The 24,970-nt window shown below is 36.2% G+C and overlaps 3 protein-coding genes across 14 annotated transcripts; 2 read left to right on the plus strand and 1 right to left on the minus strand.

Annotated features, from left to right (window-relative positions):
• The first annotated feature begins 1,882 nt into the window (after positions 1–1,882).
• Positions 1,883–2,412, plus strand: LOC125474740 (B-box domain protein 30-like). Its single transcript, XM_048578717.1, has 2 exons — positions 1,883–2,161; positions 2,293–2,412. The coding sequence occupies exons 1-2, from the start codon at positions 1,883–1,885 to the stop codon at positions 2,410–2,412; spliced, it is 399 nt and encodes a 132-aa protein (XP_048434674.1).
• Positions 2,413–3,471: 1,059 nt separating this feature from the next.
• Positions 3,472–17,682, minus strand: LOC103934252 (peroxidase 3-like). Of its 11 annotated transcripts, none has more exons than XR_007256309.1 (19): positions 17,401–17,682; positions 17,110–17,301; positions 16,835–16,997; positions 14,715–16,471; positions 13,061–13,336; positions 12,816–12,888; positions 12,572–12,660; positions 12,134–12,174; positions 12,012–12,061; positions 9,799–9,864; positions 9,614–9,725; positions 9,235–9,395; positions 8,610–8,687; positions 7,573–7,643; positions 6,059–6,135; positions 5,578–5,678; positions 5,326–5,410; positions 5,075–5,146; positions 3,472–4,582 (listed from the first exon to the last, which is right to left on the minus strand). XR_007256309.1 is itself a non-coding variant. In XM_009343990.3 (4 exons), exons 1-4 carry the CDS (start codon positions 17,608–17,610, stop codon positions 16,059–16,061), a joined length of 978 nt encoding a protein of 325 aa, XP_009342265.1. In that variant the 5' UTR covers positions 17,611–17,682; the 3' UTR covers positions 14,712–16,058. The 11 variants fall into 11 exon arrangements, 1 of the variants encoding a protein (XP_009342265.1); XR_007256310.1 differs by having other exon boundaries at positions 9,614–9,688; positions 12,572–12,729; XR_007256307.1 differs by having other exon boundaries at positions 12,572–12,729.
• Positions 17,683–21,774: 4,092 nt separating this feature from the next.
• On the plus strand, positions 21,775–24,835 carry LOC125474894. 2 transcript variants are annotated; one of them, XM_048579132.1, is made up of 4 exons: positions 21,775–22,572; positions 23,447–23,545; positions 24,333–24,512; positions 24,656–24,835. In XM_048579132.1, exons 1-4 carry the CDS (start codon positions 22,519–22,521, stop codon positions 24,722–24,724), a joined length of 402 nt encoding a protein of 133 aa, XP_048435089.1. In that variant the 5' UTR covers positions 21,775–22,518; the 3' UTR covers positions 24,725–24,835. The 2 variants fall into 2 exon arrangements, 1 of the variants encoding a protein (XP_048435089.1); XR_007256317.1 differs by having other exon boundaries at positions 23,428–23,545; positions 24,333–24,835.
• Positions 24,836–24,970: the final 135 nt, after the last annotated feature.

The following is a 24,970-nucleotide window of genomic DNA, read 5'->3' on the forward strand; positions in this document are numbered from 1 at the left end:
ATGATGAACTAGACGCAGTCGCAGTCGCAGTCGCGGGGACGGTATTGATATTCGAAGAAGAAGGTGATGAATTCACGTGTTAGATCCACCTGATCAAGGTCAGCAGTGACATAAACTGTTTGTTGGATTCCGCAGTTCGCTTTTGTCCCGAAGAACAAGCCGTATGTCACTGGTTAAACGACATGCGGTATTGATATTCGAAGAAAGAAGTCGGTGGTTTCGACGTGAGTCTATTTTTTTTTTTTAGCCAGAAAGATTCGCAGAGATATTTTAGTTTCTTTCTTATCATCATCGTGCGATTCATCAACGGAATCAAATCCAAGATGAGCCATGTGAAATATATGTTTGAAATTCGTTTCTAACCACTAGGTCATCTCGTGATGGTTAAATTAACTCTCCTTTTATCCATTATTAGCGGTATATCTCAAGTTAGTCATATACTTTTACATAGAAAAGTTAAAATTCACAATAGTACATGATTGGCTTGAGAGATCCACCGTAATGATCATCCTTATTATACGTAAGTTTCGATCTCCAACGGATTAAGGGGATTTGAATTTGGTAACTCTCTCAACAATGGGAAAGGAAGTTTTACTTGGTTAAGAAGTTGTTGATGAACAACATCTATTTAGGCCATGACTATCCCTCATAAATATAAATAGAAATATAAAAGGGAAGGCAAGACTATCATGCTTGGTTAAAAATTCTTAGTGATTGACATCATTCTCTAATCTTGATTATTTATTGACTAATGGACTAAAGGTCGTGAGAACACTAGATAAGTTTCCATTAAGTTTCAACCATTATTAAAACATTTTCATCGAGAGTATGAATACGGAGGCGACAAATGCAATTGGGAAAGTAAAGAAGATAAGCATTTCAATCGAACAAGAACTGGTTGTATTAGCTTACCATTCTATTTCAGTGCTTAGTTTTCTCTAATATTTCTATATATTGAAGATTGACCTTAATAAACTTATAAGGGTTCATTTGACAGTGCTTTTAAAATAACTAAAAGCATTTTTACAGAAAAATATTTTTGGATTTCAAAAGCATTTAAAGTGTTTTTTGCAAGAAGTACTTTAAGTGTTTTTCCAAGATTTATTTGCATTTTCGCTAAGGATTGATTCAAAAAATATTTTCACCAAAATCTCATTCAACCATTTTAAAAGTACTTTCAAACGAGTTCGTTTGATTCTTCACCGTCAAATGGTAACTTTACATATAAAAAAAATATCATCTGATTGTAAATGTATGGAATGTGGATAACTATAATAATGTCCATAACCTCTTATCTTAATATTTTGTGACCAATGCTCTAGATAGTGTATTTAGTGGTCTGTAACTAATGGTTTAATGTGTCAACCCAATAAACAATATGTGGACAAGGACATCTTCTACATGCATACAAGCTCTATGAATCCCAATTTGAAGAAGGCTTTAATTGTAGGCCATACATTTACAAACGAAAGCTTTCTTCTCTAGTGATCAAAATTGACCGGTTAACAACTCACCAAGAAAATTATGGCTCAAAATCTTGCACCAAGTCATCTCATAAAGCTTGCTTCTAGCTTAATCATGTTTATCTTCTTTTATTTTATTTTTTTTTCAAATTAGTGGTTTCTATTTTGTCAAAACTAGTGGTAAACTTGATTAATTTAATAGGACCTATTTTATAAATAATTATATATAGACCAAGTTTTTTTCTGAATCACAAGTTTAAATTAGAAAAAAAAATTAAAAAATTGGAAGGGTGGAACTTAAGAAAAGGAATAACAATTTGACTGTGTTGACATCCCAACCCAAACGTTCCTTATAAATGGCTTTTTTTGGTTCCAACTTCTTGGCCATTGTCATACAATATAAATTTTGAGATTTTAAAATGTGCAAAGGAGTACAAGAGAGTGGCCTCTGCCGGTCACCAAGTCTCATTCCTTCAGGCGGGTCGGTTTGCTGTGAACTGTGCAACTCAAGGGCTTCACTGTATTGCCTAGCAGACGATGCATTTTTGTGCAGGAAATGTGACCGATGGGTTCATGGGGCTAATTTCTTAGCACTCAGGCATGCCAGGTGGTTGTTGTGCAACACATGCCAGAATCTTACGCGAAGATACGTCGTCGGGATTGCAGTTAAGGTGATGCTTCCGACCATTCTTAGTCGGGTAGATAGAAACCGGTGTGATTCAAATGCCAAAAGAAGGTGCTCAGCTAAACGGAAAAGGCCTTTCTTTTAATTTTTTATGGTATGTATATTAGCTCTTTGAGTTATTCCCTTTGAATCATTAATCGATAGAGATTCAATGCAGTCTCTGAGGTATTGAAGAGGGAATACCGAATTTTGGGTAATGTGAAGTCATCTTTTCGTAAGTGCCTTGAGAACAAGGATACTGAGATAATGCTTCCAAAGGTTTAGTCATGTCATTAACTTTAACTTCTTATTAATGTCATTGTAATCTCAAATATAATGACATTAATAATCATCCAGTTATGCTAAAATTATTAGTTGGAGCAGATTTTTACTAAGAAATGGTCATAAGTAAAACCAGTTTCAGATGATGATCATATTCATAACTCACGTATAGAGAGTAACTAGAAAATAAGCCCGCACGTTACGGCAGGAACCAACTGTTTCAGGCGTAACTGCATGAATAAGACACATTTAACCTGAATAAATTCAACACAATCATGAATGAACAGAGGGACACATGAGTGAGGCTTGGTTTGATATTGCTGTGCTTTAAAAAAAAGCTGCTGTGAGAATAAGCGGCTGTGCTGTGAGAATAAACAGCTGTGAAATAAAGCCAGCAAAGTGTTTGGTAAACTTTTTTGTAAAAGTGCTTTTGGAAAGAAAAAAAAAAGCAGTATCATAGTGTTTGGTAAACTTTTTTGTAAAACAGCTGTGACTGTGTGAAATGACCAAAAAGGGTATATTACTAGATGTGCTATTAATTTAATTTTCTTAACAAATAAAAGGGAATTACTAAATATATTTTATTTTTAGAAGAAAAATATTTATATACTATAAAATGTGCTATTAATTTCATATACTATAAAATGTTTTCATGCTTTACTGACTATCTTTCAGGATAATTTTCATTTAATGAACCAGCAACCAGCAAAGAATGCATGATTTATGCACAAAAGAGATGCAAACAAAAGGGAGATGCAACGATTTATATGATATTATCAACTCCGTCAAGAACAAAGCACAAAACAAGGAACATTTCAGCAAAAGAGGGCTTGTATGCAAATGATTAAACATCTTTCTCTAAAATCTCTATTCCCTTTTTCTTTGGATCCCCTTTTTTCCAACCAGTTCTTATTAGCAAAAGTCTACTTGTTTTCTCTCATCATGAATCTCCCAAGTTTGCACAATTCTGTTTTCCTTTTAATCTTTTAAATTTCTACAAATTCAAAACTATTGGATCCTCAAATTCTCAATCATTCAATTTAATTATGTAACACTTCCACATTAGAGAGCAAAATAACGAAGGGATAAATATTACTCGATTTTGATCCAAACACAATCCAAGAGTCAACAGATCCAAACTTTAAACAAAATTGAAACCCTAACAACATCAACTCTGCGAAAATTTACAGAGCAAAGCGAAAACAAAGCATTCGTGTCATTGAATTACCGATTAAGCTCCGAATCCGAACCCGATCCGAACCAGGACTCAGAACTCAAGCTCCGCCACCAGATCGGTGGAGGTACAGCTTGCCAAACACATGAAGAGCCGTGACGAAGCCTATGAAGCAGAGGCTCATGACGAGGACAACAGTCGGGGTGATCTTCAAGCCAGGAGCGTCGTCCGTGTAGAACCTCAGCATGTTGTTTCCGGCACCTGATCCGCCTCCTCCTCCGCCGATGCTTCCGGAGCCGGTGGAGCCTCCGACACAACGGCGACGCATTCCAGCCGTCGCGGCGACCGAGCCCCGCGGAGCCATGACGCCGGGGCGCGCAATCGCAGAGGACGACGACGACGCTTGGGTTATTCATATTTCATTAAACTTGTACACTGTTCACCCGTGTGTGGGTGAAAATAAGCTGCTTTTGGAAGCTGCAAATTGCAGCTTCTTGTCATCTCCTTGTTTTGGGCTTTTTTTCACCCTCAACTTTGAAACAAAGCTGTTTTTCAAAGTTTACCAAACACCAAAAATTTTCATAGCTTTTTTTCATAGTAGCTTTTTTTTTAATCACCTCAATCCCAAACAGGCCCTGAATGAGGTCGATATGATGTGCAGCTTGGCTTTTATATACATTCAACTGAGCTGACAATTCAGTGCACCTTGGTTGCACATTTGTCATATCCAACAGCTCGCATCGGCCACCCCCCACTGGAATCCAAGGCTGAGAGAAACCTTCTGCCGGAGTTGTCATCTGAAGCACCACTCTTATCTTTGGCTTTGTCTGATTTGACATCTTGCTTATTATTGCATGGATGCCAAGTTGTTTCAACAGCCTTCGATGTACACATATCTGAAATGCGGTCTTGTCCCACTGTTAGAAGCAAAGATTGGAACCCTAATACTATATTCTCAAGAGCTTCATAGAGAGCTCTTTTGTTTCTCTTTGTCAACCACTGCAAGGAGTGCAATTAAAATTTAATTAAAATACCTCATTTTGCATTCATAATAAACCCGAAAGTGACTTCATAAGATGAAATTAACCTAATTACATGTGAAAGGAAACCTTTCCAATTAAATGAAGGAAATATTCGATGTGGATCAAAACCAAAACCAAAACAAAACAAACATTGACAACTGCCCAAGTTGATGTTTGCTCCAAAAGGTCTTCCTCCTCCTGCCATCCTTTAATTGTAACCCTAATTTTCCTTACTACAAAATAATGCTATTTTCGATCTATTTCTTTCGGTGTGTAAACCTGTATTAATTCTCTATAATTTTCAATCACTTCCACTGTAATTAAAATAAGTGCTGAGTATATACACACTCCTAAACACAAAAATTCAGTTTTCCATTCTAAAAAATGAACGAAAGCACATATGCCAAGTCAATGTTCCTACTGTATTCATTAATCTAACGATGCATCAAATATAAAAATTAAATTATACCTCTAATTTATAACCTTTTGATCTTGCTTCATCTGTAGCTAAACCAAAATTTGGACAGTCCCCAATATAATTCTGTCAAAAACCAGATAGCAATACCATGTAAAAGTCATATTGGGTGTCTACACCCACACTTGTCAATTTACACATAAATTTGAAATTTGAATCACTTGGGCTTCAAAAATATTTGCACATAAATTCGAAAGAAAATGAACAAATTAAAGAAAAATCATATGTAGACAATTGAGACTCACCTAAAACTGCTGTCGAGCTATGCTGAACGGAATGGTGGTGCGCCATGAAGACAACTCTGCGTTGTTGACAAAGTCCCAGAATAACCTGGAAATTTACAGAGGTCAAATTTTACAGCTGAAGGAGCAATCATTTACTGCATTATAAAGAAAAACCCAAAATAAACAATCAATCAAACAGAACCAAATGATATTTACCAGCTTGAAAATTTTCATACTACACCCAATTATAAGGGGAATGAGTGTACTGTGTACCTGGTGAAGCATTCCACCATTGTTGATGGCAGACTGGGTAGTGCGTGCAGCATCAGCCATACACTCCGTAATTGTCTCTGTTTTTTTTTTTTTACGTCAATCTATATGACAAATGATTTGGGAATTAATAGGGGTGAAAAATGGATAGAACCAAGAATTGAAATCAAGAGAAAACACACATCCGATTTGATAGCAATCAACTGCTAGTGTGGTGCAAAATGAGCAATTTTAAACTTGCAAAATATATTTTTTTTACAAAAAGGTAGGCCGAGATTATCTCTAAATGATGATTGCATTGTATTTTTGCCCCTCGGAGCATTGTATTGTATAGAAATGACTCCAAGAAGCAATCCATCGTAAGTTTACGCAAGCAAAAATCAGATTTATGCAATAAAATTTAAATATTTTGTTATGGACAAATACTATTAAGTCTATAACTGAGTTTACACACCAATGAGTTGTGCGAGTCCCAACTACGTACCTAAGGTATTATTTAAATTGCTTTCAAGTTAACTGAATAGGACCACATCTTGTGTCGCTTGAAGGTGAATAAATAACCTGTTGTGCAAACACAAATAATCTGTTAGGGAGACCCAAATTCCTTAATGCTCCCTATGTCGTACAAAATGCTCACTAATTAGAGAAGAAAGAACGCAAAATATAGAATAAAACGCCAAATCAGTATGTTCAAACTGCAAACTACAACTAATGTTAGTAAGTCTCAAACTAACAACTGAAATGAGAAACTAACATTGACAAAGGAAAAGTAATAACAGAGAGAGAGGGAGAAATATGGGTGTGGCACATGACATGACTCGTAATTCTGCTAATTGTCACAATATCAAAATTAGCTTACTCATCATTGATAAGCATGTTGGCGTGTCTACCTATAAACTAATACTACAAACACAAAATTAATAAGTCAACTTTTTGGAAACAAATTAAAGATAAATGATTAGCACAAAAACTCCATGAATGTGTTAGTGTAAGTTTTGATTTTAAAATGGCAGCATCAAGACACGAATTAGGAATTTTTTACACGTAAACAGCATTATTAAACTAAAACCTGCATCCACAAATCACCCATTTCACAAAAATAGACAATAATTTCACTCAAAAATCACACCAAGAAAGGAAGTAAAAATAGAGGTAAAGATCTACCAAGAGATTACAAATTAGCACAAATAAGGAAGTAAAAAAACCCTATAATCCAAAGACAGAAAGATTGCAAATTGGCCTAAAAATTTGAGGAATAGTAAATTGACTTGAACTGGAGGAGAATCTGAGAAAGTTGAAGCATTGCCTATGATTTTGGGAATTTCAGGTGAATCAGTAGGCTTAATCGAAAGGCAATGAAAGATATAGCTTATGGCGAACATGGCAAATAGCTTCCACTTCGATCTTAAACTCTTTCATCGTTCTTAATACGCTAAACTCAAGCTCAATTTAAAATGGCAGAGTTAGGCTGCTTAGTTTCAATACCACTGCATAATTAAACATCCAAATATGATAATAGCCATGTCTACATTTTCCCTTAAATCGATTATTTTTACATTCACATGATGTTGAGAGAAATATCCTTGAAAATAAAGCACTACACATATACAAAATCAGTTCAGTAATAAAGCAGTAAGAAACTAATTAATTTTCAGCTTCTAACTCATTCATTTGATCAACATATTAATGGAACTAATGTAATTTTCTTACAGTTTCTAACTAATTCATTTGATTAATATCATCCGAGTCAGAAAAGATAGAACACAAAAATCATTAGGACAAACAGAAAAACGATTAAGATATATAAATAGACAAAGGACTATCATAGCAAAACCAATTAGTTGGTGAAAAGTGACCAAGGAATTAGGACATAAAATGCCTAATAAAAAATATTCATAAGAGAAAAACAAAGGAAAATTGGGGAAACTGATTGCTATAAACAATTAAAATTGAGAAGAAAAGAGTAATACAACATACCACAAATGGGAAAGGACTTACCTTTACTTCGTCAATTATGGCCAAACAAAAACCCTAAACTTTTCCTTGTCTCTCAACTGTGGACTGGAAGTCTGAAAGCATAAAAATCAAACCCAAATTGAAATTCTAACCAACCCAATAATTTTTTACTTAAAATACAATAATTTGAGAAAGCAATTGACTGAATGGCCTAGATTGAAAACTAAAGTACCGGTAAGTAATTAAAAAATGGCAATTAGCCAAAAATATACGCTCCCAAATGAGGAGGAAAGAACAAAGAGGAAAACCTTAAGATACAGGGGCAATGGGGTTTGCAGACCGCCCTTTTTGGGCAGCCATCCCAATGATAATACTTAGTTATCCCTGCTATCAATACACCAATTGCAGGCCCTCATCAGTTTCCATTCTCACACCATTTGGCATGTACTTGATGTTCAATTTCAAATAAAATAAAAGAAAAAGCATCATGAAAGAAATCAAGATGAAGAATTAAATTTTGGCAACTCACCATTCTTTTCTTTTATGAAAAAAATGCATCCTATTTGTAGTGAAAACAGGTACCGCCAAATACATTTTATCCTCAAGAAATATTTTGTATTACTTTAAAAACATAATCCATGAAATTATATCTCTTAGTTGAGAACAACAACAAAGCTTCATGCATAGCTTGGCATACAAAAGAACACGCAAGCATAAAATAAACAAAGCAGGGAAAACCAAAAATACAATTGAATACGCTGTCAAAAGAACATGAATAAATGAAAATTACAAAACAAAGAAATGATGAGAAACCAAAGTACCCATTTCATAAAGTCAAAACGTAAAAGATAAGTGGGATAAGCTGACAGTCATCCCTGAGTAATGCATTCACTTTTGAACCCCAAACACAGCGAAACAAAAATTCACACACATGAACTACTGCTCCCATATGTAATAAGAAATAAAAGCATCTCGAAACTAAATGGCAACTATAAGAGCACTGTAAAAGTAAAATTGCAAGAAATCTAATACTCATAGAGGAAGTACTAATAGCAGACGAAAATGAAAGATTGAACTACCTCGCTTGTAACTGTGCCTTGGTTTTTTCCCATGCTTACAGGAAGCTTTGCGTTGTGCTCTTATAGCCCAAATTTTCTCTGAAGGAAAAAAAACACGATTTTGAAATCAGATTTTCATATTATACCTTAAAGAGAACAATTAGGGAACGAAAAAGAGAACAATGAGTACTTTTCATCATATATCGTTAGAGTATGTGGTCCTCTGGTCCAATGGTCATGCAGCCATTTTTACTTTATAACTCTTTCTTTTAATTTAAAAAACATCTTTGATCTCAAATTAATATGAATACAGATTCATACTTTATAACTAAAGATCTAACTGCTCTTGATAAGATAATCAATACATCATTCATCACATGCATTGCATTACAAATTTACAATCATAATGGAACATCTCATCAGACATCCCCACACAAAAAGTTCTTATTGCTACTTTGATTTTTGTTTATTTTTTTTCCTGAAACATGAGCTAATTTTCTTTTTATTCCAGTAATGTTATAGGGTTGCAAGGATATTATCAATTTAATTGATTGTATTTGATTGGTGGAAGTTCTACATCTATATTTGAGGTTTTCAATTTCAGCATTGGGAGAGTCATTCATAAAATGTTCGACAGTGAGATTACCTCCATGGATTATGCTCACACTGGACAGCTCATTTTCCGTGGTGATGCAACGGTATTTTTCAGTCATTCGCCATTCAATCAATTCAAACCGAGGAACAGGCAACATCAAGAAGACGATCTGCCGTGTCAGGATCACTGTCGTCCAATTAATACAAAAAATTCTGCAAAACCACAATTGAACACACCGATCTCTAAATAATTGAGGAACCAATCAAAGCAGCTGAATACACATGGAAAAATAAGTGTTTCAGTTTGCATTTGTATTCTATAAACTTTACATTAACAAAATACATTTAGGGATTAATACTACAATGACATTGCTGCAACATCAATTACAAAATCTTTTAGAACAAATAAACAGAGTAGAGAGAGCTTGTACAGTTGTACCCGAAAGTGAAGCATATGATCACACCATCCTCAGGTGCCCAAGAGTAATTGAATGGTGGCGCAGCCCCTACGCAATGTTTTTTAATCGATTCAGGCAGTTAACACTGGCCAAATGCACAATAGATGTCTTAGAAACTATTTTCAGTTAAAATCCAAAGAAGTTAGAGCAAAAATTACCTCCAATCTTTGTTTCTCTTGTACTTTGGTATTGTGGGGTTGAATTGTAAACTGGTAAATGAAGTTCTGAAAACCAAAGAATAAAAAGCCTTTTTTCAGTTAACTAAAACGCACATCACAAACGGAGTGAGATATCTGGTAACCAAAAAAATGAATCTTGGAAGGCAGACATAAACAAACTTCAATCACAATTACTTTAATATATTTGGATATCAAGGAAAATTAAATTTATTTAATTTCGATATAAAGAAAAATAATTAATGCAAGAACAACCTTTGTGCCTCAATGGCGTGAGAAATACTCAAAACACACATTATTTTCTAAGTCTTTAGTCTATCCCTGCAAATCGCAATGAGTTCTCTAACTTATATCCATAGAGAATCAAATTAACTATGTCACGCCCTGATCCCAACATACGTTCAAGAACGACACGTGAAGTCACCAAATACCCGTAACTCAAACATACCCCGCCTCTGGGATATGGGCAAAGCACAACTCGAGATCCAACTACGTAATAATTTTTCTTATACTTTATGGTTGCATCTAACATCCTCGTTAGACTGCCTACGTAACCTAAACAGGGATCAAGCCATTCGTAGTTCGTCGTTTGCTATACTCGAACATTCATCACATATATCACCATGTCTCAACATAATACACAATTCAGCGCATGCCGCATCTCAAAGAGCAATCGACGAAGCGCAATAATAATCTCTAGCCATGCTGGTCAACGAGTCTAATCATAATGACAACAATCACAACCAACGTCATTCCACAATCACATCAATCAATAACACATACCATACACCGAAATCCAGGGCTAAAGCGACACAGTTCAGGCTGAAGCCTACATCTCTAAAGCTGTCTCAAATGAATCAATCCAAGGAACCAATGAGTCAAATGATGCGATTTCGGACCACTCAACAAAATCCATCAACATCGGGTTTTGAACCACTCAACAGAACCAAGACACCAAAGGGTATTCCGGACCACTCAACGGAATCCAAACCAGGATACGATTCTGGACCACTCAATGGAATCGCAGAGTAGAAGGGATTCCGGACCTCTCAATGGAATCTGAGTGGATACGATTTCGAACCACTTAACAGAATCGCGAAGTACAATGGATATCAGATCACTCAATGAAATCCAAGCTGGATACGATTCCGGACCACTCAACAGAATCACAGATCACAAGGGATTCCGAACCACTTAACGGAATCCAGACGGAGCAAGAAACTGGACCACTCAACGGAACCCCAGTGAATACTCAATTTCGAATCACTCAACGAAACCTAGTGGAAGGCCAAGGACAAATCAACGGCTCGAAAGAAACAAAACATGAACCAAGTGCTCAATTTACAAAGGCTCAACGAAATGAAAGAAAACACAAGTACTAAATTTAGAACAGGTCCACGAAGCAAGATATGAAACGCTATCAAAGCAACTAATCCCCATAATAGTGGGTTAACGGTCCACTACTAGCCTCACATTTCATCACATCATACCAATCATACACATCAAACCACATTCCACAAACATTTTCAATGCACAAATCAAAAGATACTTAATAAACAAGTATAATATAATATGATGCCACTAGTATAATACGATCCCACCCCCTCATTGGTCCGCACCCCTCCTTTTTCTCTCATTTCCTTTCCATCACAACCACACACGTTGCTTCACAGATCTTTGCTCCAGAAAATCTGGAGCCTTCCAGATTAATAATTAAATTACCATTTTGCCCCTAACTTCGTTTGTTAGTAACTCCTTCATTATAACTCCAAATTACATTCCGTTTACGCTCACACGATCGTATCGACGAGTACTATCCAAATACGTAAAGACAAATGAAAAAATACATACACATCAAATATGTCCTCAAAAATTCCGTTTAGTCCATTAAGGGTGTTTTCGTCCTTTTACTTTAAAAAAAATTCTACACCGCAAATACAAAAGCATCGAAACTACAAATAAGAATACAAAATATGGAACACGCAATTTTAAATAGTGAAATCCGGGGACGGGATTTCACAAACTAATTAACTTACTAACCCCTCCTGTAAATTTCACACCTATGCTCCAAACAGATTTTGCAACTAATATCCCGAAAAAGGGGTAAAAGGGAAGAAAGAAACCTTTGTACAATACACATGCAAAGTATCAAAGAGAGAAAGGAGAAAAAAAATATCAAAATAAGAATTACACACCTGTCCTATAATTTAGCCAGATGATACGTTCTGGCAGTAGAAATCATGGACTAATCACAGACAAAAAAGTATGTTAAATCCATAAGAAATTACTCCATCACTTGCTGAAAATTAAAGATTACCATTTGAAATACCAGTGGCATAGCCTCTTGAGCTTCGAAGCCTGAAAATGGCAAAAAATATGCAATCTTTGAAATACCCATTCCAATTAAACATCAGAAGAATTTTCCCTTCCAATTCAAAGCTTTGGGAAAATTGAAAATTGAAAATTCTCAGTGCCCAAGCAGGACATTTAACCAATCAAGATCCTAAACCCACAAAATCAATCCCAAAACAAAACCTAATTAAGTACTATGTACATAACATGTTAGCTTTCTACTTCAAGAAAAATTATTAAATTGGGGAAGTGATCAAATGGGATGGGTCCTTCCATATTAAGCAACATTAATCCAAGATTAATTCCAACAAAAGAAAACAATATGATCAGATCAAGAACAATGCATGCAACAAAGAGACAGAGAGAGGGTGCGTGGAAATTAGCAGGGTGGATAGAAAAATACCTTAGAAGTGATCTCATTTGTGCCTGCCTGGACTACACTTGCAGCCGACTAAGCCGCCGATGCAGCAACCAAAGATAATTTTCCAAACTCTATCCAAATTAAATAAATGGAAAACCGTAAACAGACAGATAGTGTGTATCCATATCAGCCATCTTCATCTACAATCACGAATCAAGAATATACATAATAACAAAAATAATGCAACCTGAGATACAACAGACAACACATACAATTTATACATTACCATTGATTCAAGTTCTGGTAAGGTGTGCAACTGGCGATGAGAAGGCGAGGTGTGCAACGGAGATCAAATATACCTGCCATCAACCAAAACCAAATGCAAGCAAAACCCATAAGAAAAACCCATCAACTAAAACCCAGCGCAAGGTAAGCCATCAACCAAAACCAATAATTTATCAATTGCAGTAACTAGGTCAAACCCACATTGACATTTCACACAGAAAAGTGAAAAAAAAAAAGAAAAGTTACCTTGCACTGGGCGGCCTCCTGGGCATTTCACGTTCAAACTCCGGGCACTTCATTGGTTGGTGGAAATATCAACGGAGATGAGAAGGCAGGGTGAACAACGGAGATCGCAAAGCAGGGATTGAAGAGTTCACAAAGCAGGGATTGAAGAGATAACGAAACAGAGATTGAAGAGATCGTCAATCGCGTTGCAGAGTGAGAGTTAAGATAAGAAGATACTCACAACCCAAAATGGATGACATCACCAACACGTAAATCCACATAAACCTTTTTGTTCACCTGATTATTAGGCAAGAGCAAACCACTAGGAACAATCAAGAGCCCTTGTATAGAGTATAACAAAACACCAGCCATCCACACTGCAAAGTTAATTACTAATTTGTAAACAACTCTTAAGATTTCTCAGGTCAATGCGTAGTTTTCATTCTTTGTTCAATGCTTTTCCTCCATCATTATGTTGAAATTTCCAGTTCTATTTTTTAATATTTGCTGATTATGGATGGATATGAGCATTTGACCGGGGAGTAGTTGTGAAATAGTAAATTTATACATTTGGGTCATCAATGCATTTATTTTAAAGAAGTATTATTCAGTAGAAATAATTTCCATTTATTTCAAAGAACCTTCTGAGATGCAAGTCAAGTCAAGGACACGCTTAATTCAGCTCATATCATAGCAACTGCTGCGTTTTAAACTTAGTTCTGGGAAGTTGGCTAGCATGAAAAAGCTGAACTGTTTTTAGAATGTATGTGGGAGGTGACATAATGAGGCTTATTTTGTTCTTCAGATTAGATTGGATTGAATTACTCATAAGATTCAAGGTATACACCTTGGACTGGATTGGATTCATCATATATGTTGAAGAAAAAGTTAAGTGGTAATGAATCCAACATTTATAAATCGTCATCGTAGTAAATCATAAGCCATAAATCATAATTTATACATCTGGTAAAGTTTGTACTAAGACCGGATCATAAAAATATCATATCCCAAACTCAGAGACATGATACACCATTTAATTTTATTTAACCTTTTGGCTGCATCTAACTTTCGAGTTAGATTGCCTACGTACCCTCCAAAGAGATCGAACCAATTATATATCACCATTTTGTTAAACTCAAAATAGAAATCTTGTGTTTGCAATGACTTTCAAAATTTCTCATTCAATTCTCATTGTCATTTCATTAGGTCGATTATGCCGTAATAGACATTTGCTTCAACAATAATATATCCAAACCAAAATCAAGTCTACTCTTCTCTTAAGAAAACCCACTTTCTTCAAACACTTGAACCCAGACAAAATCTAATTAGAATTTCCTCATTTTTCTATACGACTCCTACATGCAAACAACCTTAACTTTTGATAAACAATTCTTAATTTCTTATAAAGCTTCACCACCAAATCTTCCCAACATCAAACATATAGCCATCAGTTTCTTCCCCAACAGCATAATCATACCAGGCAATTGTGTTCCTACTTCTTACGTCCAACCAACTCCATTCATGCATAAAGTACAATAAAGAAACTTAATTTCTATTCAATCATCCTTATTGCTAAAACCCAATTGCAAGTATAAAAATCCATACAAACTTCACCTATCAGTTTGTAGAAAATTAAACCAGAAAATAAAGGTAACAAAGCAAAATTAATCCACACCTGAACCGAAGCACGACCTTCCTCCGAAACAACAGCAGCAGCAATCCAAGTAATGTGAGAATGGTGCCAATTCATACTCACATTGCAGGTGACTCCAGAAGCAATAACGGCAATTCCGTCGTCTCCCAGCTCGAAACGCTACGGACCCACATAGATTCCATATATAGTGACGTTGAAGCAATTCCTAGAACGGGATTCTCTTGGATTTCGAAGTTTTGGGGAGCTGGAGTGGAATTAGTGAGGAAACGGCCTGAGTTACGGCCAAGACCGTAAGAAAATCGAGACCCCTTTTTGGGAGGTGATGATGGATGTGAAGGCTTTGTCAGCGGCTTCCCCCTTCCCGTCAACCCTCTCTCTACCTGCAACCCATCAACCCCTCTGTGAACCATGCCTCTGACGACATCGACAGCCGGAGGCAGCATGGCCCACTCATTAAATTAATGGCATAGCCATAAATAGAGCGAAACTAAAGAAGCTAAAGAAGCCTGTGGGAGCCAGAAAAGGTAGACAAAGAGAAGGAGGTAGTGTGGCCACCCGAGCAGGTGTGAACACCGAAACTCTACGCACATTCCCAATTAAAGACCGCAACAGTTCGCAGTCAATAGAGATTGCAGATCGAAACGGAAATGGGATCGGTGGAAGCTAGATGAAGGACATGTAGATGGATGGGTAGATGAAGGAATAAAATAGTTAATCCATTTTTTTCTTATTAGGCGAGGACTTGAAGGAATTTGCTGGGTTGCTTCGTGATCAGCTACGAAATGCTGCTGCTGTCCGATGGGAACGGCGATTTCACGAGGGCGATCGGCGACTGTAGGGCGTCGAAGGAAATCTGGGATTGGGTTTTTTTGGGGTGGACCGGTGGAGTCGAAGAGGGAGGGAGAAGGGTGGGTAAGGGGGCGGGGGGTGGCGGCGGGTTTCGGAAGGGATGAGGGAGAAGACCAAAAGCTTTATTTTATTTTATTTTTTATTTTTTAATGTCCAACAGTCTAGTCATTGTCCACTTAATTTTATTTTTTAATGTCCAACAGTCTAGTCATTGTCCACTTAATTATCAGTTAACGTAAATTTAACAGCAACCTGAACTGATGTATGAAAATATTTCAAAATTATAACTTTATGTACCACTTTAAGATGAAAAAAAATTTCATATACTAAATATTAAAAATTAATAAATTTTAGAGTAGTAAACTGAGATTAACTCTTAATTTTATTCGCACAAAACAATATAATATCAAAAAGCATAACATGCGGTTTTACCATTATTATCAATTTTATCACACCAAACAAAAAAAAAAAAAAAAAAAAAAAGAAGACTGAAAATTAACCAAAGATTATCATTTTCTAGCTATTCACAACTGAACATTGCTTCCTAATCTCGCCAGCCGATCCAGTCTTAACGTTAGCCCGACCCATTTTCTCCATAGACTTTCCAAACTCATCGTAGAAGTTCTGCAGCGAACCTTCGAGCAGCTGGTCGATATAATTATAAGTTGTTGGGCTGGTTGCCAAAGCAGCATCGGATTGGAAGAGCGCTCGCCTTTTGAGTATATGTGTGTAGTAGCTTCGGTCAAAAGTCCTGAAGCTTCCAGGATCCATCTCAACAATTGTGGTGTTATCAGTTGGAGTTTTGCACTTGGCCTTGAGCTTCGCCGCGTATTGGGTGTTCAAAGCGGGGTCCTGGTCACCCACTCCGGTGAAATTGTAAAGGCGGTTTGAGAATGATGTGCAATGAGAGATCCCAATTGTGTGAGCACCTGAGAAGAAAAAAACCATATTAACGCATACGGTGTGATTAGATATGGTAGCATTACTGGCACTATTTGATTATTTCGTTGCCAAATGTATTACATATGTTTTTATCTATTTTATCTGTGCATGTTAAAAGTTATTGTATATTGTTTTTGTAGTATACGTTGTTTGATTGTAAATTAACATTTTGATTAACTTAATTATCGTTTATAATTTGTAATTTTGATTCATAATCAACATAGGTCTGATAAGAGAACAATACCACGTATACATTGTGAGTCATATGTAACAGGTAAGATAATTATTTGGTAAGAAGATTCGTTTCCTTTATTTGCATATTTACTATTATGTTTAAGAATTAGCTTTACCAGATAGTAAGACCAAGTCCTTCAAATCAAGACCCACGTTGGCGAAAAATCTTTGGAGATTGCTGACATTGTAAGTTGGCTGTGGAAGGTTGGCTACGGCTTCCGCCGCCCTTGCGATCACCCCATCTCTTCTACCTGTTGGAACCTTCCAAGTTGGACCTCCCTACACACCATGCCCAGAAAACAAATAAATAAACAAAGTTGAAATCCAATAAATAATTGGGACGTTTGATTATTTTGGTTTTCAAACTATGATGGTTGGTTGGAGATCTTACTGTTGCAACAATAGAATCTCTTGCTGCCAAAGCAACAACATCTGCGCATGAAACTATTCCAGGGCATTGAGCTTCAAGTCGGCTTTTTATTCTGTCGATGAAGTCAAACCCTCTGAGGGTTAGATTTGGGGAAGCATCTTTTTCAGCTTGGTTACTTGAAGTCGAGTTCAGAAGAACAGATGCATCACAACCCTAATAAGCAAAAATCATTCATTAGTTCCAAATTACAATTCTAACCCTAATGACTTGCAGAGAATGTTGGTCTGTAAAGAGAAGAAGATGGATACATACCCTGACAAAGCAATCATGGAAGTGCAACCTTAGGAGAGCAGCTGCAAGTGAGGGTGCGTTGTGGATGTGCTTCTCGACGTAGTCTTTCACAATCTTCTCTGCTTTCGGGCAGTTCTTGGCATAGAAACCCAGTTGCAACTGAGCCTCACTGAGGCCTATGATCACCAGAAGACATGAAACCAAAATCACAGAAAATCGAGTCGACCCCATTTTTCGTTGCAACTGAGCTTCAACTTGTATTAATTTGGAGGAAAGAAACTTGATTTGAAAGTATTTGCAATTACAAAACTGTGGTTTGAAATTTATAGGGGCCTCCCCCAAGGCCCCAACTTCAACTATGTGGACCTCTGCAAGATAAGAAAATGAAAGGTGACGAAAATAGTCCACCTATCCAACTAACATGTGCTTGGAAGCGATGCTATATCATTTCTTTAGGGGTGACTTTGAATGCAGTCCCTATTTATCAACGTTCTTTGATTGAAACCTTATTGGTTTTTGGTTCAGAATAGTCCAAGCTTTAAATCCAGCTATTTTGCCCCAGTTTTGGAGCTGATATGGGTCCAAAATGTGGCTGTGCAGAATTTTGGGCGAATTTACCAAGTCAATTTAGAATTATGTTTCCTATTTTATTTCAATTTGTTTGATTTCCTAGTTTGATTCTAAGACCCTTTACTAGGATGATTTAATTAGAGTAGTGTAAATAAGCTATTGTGGCTTTCTTGTTCTTTATGCAAGATTGGAGAGAAGAATTTGGCTAAAGCCTTGAGATTTTCAGACTTTATTCTACAAGGTGTTTTCATTCTTTTTCTAATTTAATACAAGAGGTATTCTTCAATTTACCCCCTGAACTTGTGATCATTGGCCAATTTCCCTCCTCAACTTTATTTTTGGCCAATTGTCCTCCTCAATTCTCATAATTAGTCAATTTCCCCCCTTAACTTTAATTTTGGCCAATTTCCCTCTCAACTCTCATAATTAGTCAATTTGCACTCTACTATTAATTTCTTTTTATTTTCCATCTATTCTTCCGTTAAGTATGTATCCTTTGAAGGGCAAAAAAAGTCAATTTGCATCCTATTGTCATTTTTTCAATTTGCACCCTACTGTCATTTTCCATTACGTAGGTTTCCCTACACCTTATCAGAGGTAGACGAGGCCAAGGGAGGAGGCGACGGGGTGTGGGTAGCTGCAAACTGCAAAAGCAGCATATCAAATGGATTAGGCTGCAAACAGCGGAGGAGGGAGGTGTTGGCTGCAATCACAGGCTCAACATGGAGACAAGGAAGAAGAAGAGAAAGTTCAAAGAAAAGGAAGAAGATCGAAGGTATAGGGAAAATGACTTTTTTGCCTTTTAAAGGCAATCATGCGGATACCTACTTAATGAAATAATAGATGGTAAATTAAAAAAATTAACAGTATGGTGCAAATTGACTGATTATGAGAGTTGAGGGGGACATTGGCCAAAATTGAAGTTGGGGGGGGGTGGTGGAAGGAATTGGCCAATCCTTACAAGTTTAGGGGGTAAATTGATGAATACCTCTTAATACAATTATGTTGATTTTAATTATGAATATGCGTAGCTAATTTTCTTTTGATAGGGTGATGCCTTGAGCCTTATCTAATTTTAATTATAAATTGTTTTAAATAATCCATGCGGAAAACGACCTTACCCGAGCCGTTTATACTATAACAACCTTGTTCTCTTGCAAGTATTTTGTATGATTTTAACATCTGTTCGCAGGTACCTAAAAATCCTATCACTACACATCAAAAACACGAAAAACTATATAAGTAAATGTAGAATATGCGTAGCTAATTTTCTTTTGATAGGGCGATACCTTGAACCTTAACTAATTTTAATTATAAATTGTTTTAAATAATCCATACAGAAAACGATCTTGCCCGAGCTGTTTATATTACAACAACCTTGTTCTCTTGCAAGTATTTTGTATGATTTTAACCTTTTTTCGCAGGTACCCAAAAATCCTATCACTACACATCAAAAACACGAAAAACTATATAAGTAAATGTAAAGCCAGTATGCCTTAATTAGTATATCTGCCATTCTAATATTCACAGATACAGATTATACATAGGTTAGACAAGTACGTGCGAGTTTTCTTTTTCTCCTCGTATCTCATCTTTGCTTTGTCCCTTGCTTGCGGACAATCCACGACCTTGGTAATCAGGATTGCTTTCCCAGCTGATGCTGGACAGTGAAAGTGACATGCTCGGATGAACTTGTTGCGTGGTAGGAAATCCAAGGTTGACGCTTCTGCTACAAGTAGGATTCATGAATAAGCAGTTTGCATTACCATTCATGCCTGGCATCTATCTGATCCACAAGAGGATCCTGATGGTGATGCCTATGGAAAAGAATAGTCATGCGCATTGTTTGGATTCATAAGCATAGAAATTTAGAATTTCCGCATGGAAAAAAAACTTGGAATTTGGGACCTGCCTATGGAAAAGAATAGTCATGCGCATTGTTTGGATTCATAAGCATAGAAATTTAGAATTTCCGCATGGAAAAAAAACTTGGAATTTGGGACCTCCAAATCCCAAGTTCAAATTCCATGTAAATAGGTGTCATTTCTCAATTTCTATGATTGAGAGTTTAAAAATAACAAATTCTGTATTCAATTCCATTCTTCTTTTAGGTTAACCAAACAAGAAAATTTATAAATTCTAGAAAATAAAATCTCGTCATTTCAATTTCCGTCATTTTTAAATGTCTCAGTAATCTTAAATTTCTTCACCCAAACGTAGTGTAAGCTCATAGAATCATTCCTTGAACTTCAAAGCATAGAAATAATTATTTCTTGCAGTCAATCATAAAAAATTTGTTAATATGGTAACTAGCAGCTCCTAATAGTTACACGTTTTTACCAAGTAATGTGTAGAAATGGATTGCTAATAGCAGCAATTTGATTGTCACAGAGACAAGGAAAATTACTATATATCCTGTGCCAGCAGAATCATTTCATTCCATTTCTAATATATCATTAATTGGTGTAAAATTGACTAACTATTTGGTATCAATCACAATTGTTGAATCAATCAAAATTAAATATCGACCACATATTAATATTCATAACATAGTGATCACATATTAATGACATAGAGACAAGATAATTACGACGTATTGAAAATTTGACTACGTCAGAAATTGTGGTTTGAAAAACAACAATTTTGACCAATTCCTGCAATTAGTCATTATCTATTAATGACATAGAATAAAAGAAAGATACTTTCATGAGAAAATATGATCCTGATTTATTACTAATGCAAGTCTGATCCTGATTTATTGCCACTACAGCTGATCCAAGTGGCTGATCCCAGTTACTACTTTCAAAATTACCACCTGAAGAAGAAGATCCTTCAAGAACTGAAGACCAAATTCTCGAAAACTGAGACAAACTAGGGCAACCCGTGTAGCAAGTCAATGCATGAGTCCTATGTCCCCCCTGTTGGGTCTTTCCTCCTAGCTATAATCTATGACTGGAAATCATAGTTCATTGCGGGAATCCGTAGCGTTTTATGGTTTCAAGCTCCAACCACAGAAAAGCTTGCTCTTATCCTTCATCATTTTCAAACAAACAAACAAAAACAAAACGTATCAGCAACACAACATTAATTACAAAATCGCAGATCAAGAAACACAAATATCTAACCAAGAACCTCAGTAATATGCTCCAAAACAACAGTAGTGTATAGTTACAAACTGATAGTGAGAAGAACTTTATTCTATTTTCATTTCACTTGGAAAAAATTGCGTAAAATATATTTTTATATATTTATACGTATACATAACATAACCGGAACAACTAATTAGAGTAATTGCAAGCGCTCACCGGCCGGAAATGGAGCGAATTCCTGCCGAAACCATCAAAACAATATCAGCCAGGATCAACAAACATGCATTCCATTGGTGAGCGCATCAAATTCAAGATTTTTTTAATTATTAAAAATGATTTTTTAAAATCGAAAATAAGAAGTATCGACGGTTAGAAGTTACGTAGTAGCAGCAAAAAGGGGGTAGCCTAGCCGGGTAGGTTTGCATTTGTTGTCATTCAATGAGGGTTTCGAGGATGGAGGCTCTGAGAGAGAGGGGGAGAGTGTGACATCCCACATCGCCTAGGGGAGTGATCCTTAAATGTATATTCCCATCCATACCTAGCGCGAGGCCTTTTGGGAGCTCACTGGCTTCGGGTTCCGTATGAACTTCGAAGTTAAGCGAGAAGGGGGCTAGAGCAATCCCATGATGGGTGACCCACTGGGAAGTTGCTCGTGAGTTCCCAAAAACAAAACCGTGAGGGAATGGTAAGCCCAAAGCGGACAATATCGTGCTACGGTGGTGGAGCGGGCCCGGGAAGTAATTCGCCCCGGGCCGGGATGTGACAGAGAGAGAGAGCAATGGGGAGGGGTAGGGTCTCAGCGCTGTTGCTACATATAGATTTCACAAGTGCGAGAGGTGGGGATGGTCAGAGAAAACCATAAGGGTCGTCAGGATTTCTGGGAGAAGGGTAGGTGTCATGAATAGAGGCAATTGAGGGTGATGTCTGCCGGATCTTGCGCTTCATGCCTGATTTCCAAAAATAAGTTGATTTTTTAATGTAAAAATGTGATTTTTCGTTAAAGTGAATAACAGTGGTAGTTTTTCGTTAAAATTCTCTTTTTTAATTCAGTTCTTTACTGTTAGCTTAGATTGTCATCATTTTTGCTTTTTTATTGTGAATTATTTTCGAATTTTTTAGTACGTTAGGTCAGGTTTTGGGGGATTCATCTCTCTATTTATTCCCTTATTTGTTTCATTTTCTCTCATTTTGGGGATTCATCTCTCTGTTCTGTCTGTTTGTTCTTTGTTATAAGGTCACTGGCTTCTTTTTTTTTTTTGGGTTTTTTTTTTTGTGGGTTTTCAGTTCGTTAATTTGTGACTCTGTGTTTAGATTTTTGTTTCGTATATGATTAAATCGGTATTGTGTTTAGTTATGTTTATGTGAAAATTGAGAACAACAATGATATCGGTGCTATTAGTGGAATTCTTCTTCACAAATCAATCAAAATCCACTTATATGTGGTCATTTTTCGACTCAGCTCCTCCTTTGAAGAACAGCGATGACATCAGTGGAAAGCTTGAGGGATTTGAGAAGAAGCATTCGACACCTTCCAGTATGTCTACCTTTTGATTTGCCGCATTTATATTTGTCATTTCTTTTTTCTGGGTGATAGAGTAAGATTAAGTGGGTTTTGATTGATTTGCACCACGTTCATTTGTCTGTGTGTTGGTTGCTTTCTGCCCTTTGCTTCTCAAGAAACCGAATGCAGGTTCCTTTTCCATTTCTTATTTACATACCCCTTTAATGAATGTCCATAATTTAGGCTTTGATTGCTGGCTGGTGAATGTGTAATTTGATGGTCAAATTGAACTGCATTTGTAGTTTAGAAGTAGGTTATGAGGTGGTGGACTACTCTTGGGAACTTGCATAATACTGAGTGGGGTATTCTGCTCTGGTTCTCTTCATGTTTCACGTAATTGCTACTTTAAGGACTTATGACAGCATTAGAGATGGGAAAGAATATGATATATATGTCAAAGGTAATTTTGTTATCCATTCAATTTTGATGGTGGTCTTTATCTTTAGTTATGTTTATGCTCTATGTTGTATTTATCCATGTACATGTGCATGCGTGTGTGTGTAGATTGATCATCTAACAAACAAACATGCTAAAACTATAGAAAATGAAAATTATATGTATTATTGTGTAAAGGGGCTGCCTTTCTATTTTTTTTTGTAGTATACTACTTTTATTATGCTAGGCACCATTCTCTATCATTCAGAAGTAATTTGCACACAACAATTTAGAACGTTTTATGTGTAAATTTCTAAAATCATGATACTATTGATGGTTGCTCTATAAGCTGCGAAATTTGGTGTAAGAAAATCTTAGCTGTGAATTTTTTTTCTTGGTGAACTTGATGACATTACTAGGTTCATAGTGTATTGAGGTTGGATGATTTCTTAGTTGCAGTCTTGAAGTGTAGGAACTGTGGAACTTGCAATGGTTGGCAGGCAATGCAGTGTACCATGTGCAGAGGATTAGGGAGGGTGCAATACCAAGTGAAGAATTACACCTTGAGAAGGTAGACTTTCCTTCATTTAGATTTTGACCTCTATGTTTGGAAAATAAGGTTTGTGATTTTGGTATGCATATGTGGTTCTTGGTTTTAAGAACAAAAGTTACTTTTGTTTTGAAATTGCAAGTTAGTTGGTGTCTGTGTCTATGTGTGTGTTTTGTGAATTTGTTTTTAGGACTAAAGTTATATTGGTTTTGAAATAGCATGCTTGATTCATTCAAAAGTAAGAAAAAATGGGATTTTTAGTTGGTTTAGATAATCTTTTATACAAAGTTTTAAAATGCCATGCTTGATTCATTCAAAAGTAGGAAAAAATGGGATTTTTGCAGTGAAATTGTCCTGTTTTGGTTCAATGGTTTAGGCAATATGGACAAAAGTTACATTGGTTTTCAAATGGCATGCTTGATTCATTCAAAATGACCAGAGAATTAACTGTTCTAATCAGTAATTCCACACTCTGAGAACTTGAGACCTTGGACTGATATGCATTTCTGAGATTTACTTTTTTTATATTTTTTTTATAGAATATTTAAAGGTGGTTTCAAACTTTTAGTGTAATTATAAAAGTATGGGTCTTTGATTCCATATAATTGCTGTTTATATATGTGAATTCAAGAGGGGAGCATTTGTATGTGGAGGGAATAAGGAGGGGTGGTTTTGAGAAGGTTTGGCTATCTATTTTATCTGTAGTTCTTCATTTCACTAAATTAAAAATGAATTATTAATTTTTCAATTTTAAAACAAAAGATAAAAGAAAATCATATGTACTTAATTATATATATAATATGTGTAGGTAGTTACAGAGAAGAAATGGAGGGAAGTGGGAGGTGCTTTCATGTCCTCCCCAACAACAACAAGCGCTTTGTTTGTGCTGAGGAAACACTACTTAACCCTTGTCTACCATTACAAACAGGTTCACTTTTTTAGGCACAGGGTTCTTTATCTACCCCGACACCCTCACCCTCACCCTCAGGTACTCATTTACTTCTTACTGCTCTTATTTTTTACGTTTTTTTTTTTTTTTTTTTTTTACTGTTGCAATTGCCTTTTGATTTTTGTATCTTGACTGCGGATATCATATGTGACCTTTTTGCTCATAAGTGCTTCCTTTTTCAGGATCTTTTTGCACTGCCGGCTTTTGCTTTTATGTTTTTGGAGGTTCTGAAAAAAGTTCAGAGCTATTGAAATGTTACTACTTACAAGTTCATATTTTTGCAGTATTTTTTGTTGCAGTCCTCGCAACCTTCTCATTCTTGAACATTATATATGATCATGCTCTACAATGAGTAGCCCGTTCTGGCAAGGCTGCGCCCTGTTATTTCTAAAGTGCAAAGTTGACTTGGTAATTAAGATGCCTTACATTTAAGAAACTAGGCGTAGATAACGGCTTAGATGAGAAGTTTTTAGTTTGCCATCCTGATATTCGAGTCA

This window comes from the organism of the source record quoted next, unplaced genomic scaffold (assembly GCF_019419815.1).
Source record: "Pyrus x bretschneideri cultivar Hongxiangsu unplaced genomic scaffold, Pyrus_bretschneideri_v1 Contig13, whole genome shotgun sequence".
NCBI classification, from domain to species: domain Eukaryota; kingdom Viridiplantae; phylum Streptophyta; class Magnoliopsida; order Rosales; family Rosaceae; genus Pyrus; species Pyrus x bretschneideri.

Coding starts and splice junctions, on each gene's coding strand:
- LOC103934252 (XM_009343990.3), bottom strand. CDS start 17,610: ATGGGGTCGACTCGATTTTCTGTGATTTTGGTTTCATGTCTTCTGGTG. Junction 16,998..17,109: donor GAGATTCTATTGTTGCAACA/GTAAGATCTCCA, acceptor CATGGTGTGTAG/GGAGGTCCAACTTGGAAGGT. Junction 16,472..16,834: donor GGACTTGGTCTTACTATCTG/GTAAAGCTAATT, acceptor TTTTCTTCTCAG/GTGCTCACACAATTGGGATC.
- LOC125474894 (XM_048579132.1), top strand. CDS start 22,519: ATGACATCAGTGGAAAGCTTGAGGGATTTGAGAAGAAGCATTCGACAC. Junction 23,546..24,332: donor AAGAATTACACCTTGAGAAG/GTAGACTTTCCT, acceptor TAATATGTGTAG/GTAGTTACAGAGAAGAAATG. Junction 24,513..24,655: donor ACCCTCACCCTCACCCTCAG/GTACTCATTTAC, acceptor TTCCTTTTTCAG/GATCTTTTTGCACTGCCGGC.
- LOC125474740 (XM_048578717.1), top strand. CDS start 1,883: ATGTGCAAAGGAGTACAAGAGAGTGGCCTCTGCCGGTCACCAAGTCTC. Junction 2,162..2,292: donor TTCCGACCATTCTTAGTCGG/GTAGATAGAAAC, acceptor ATTAATCGATAG/AGATTCAATGCAGTCTCTGA.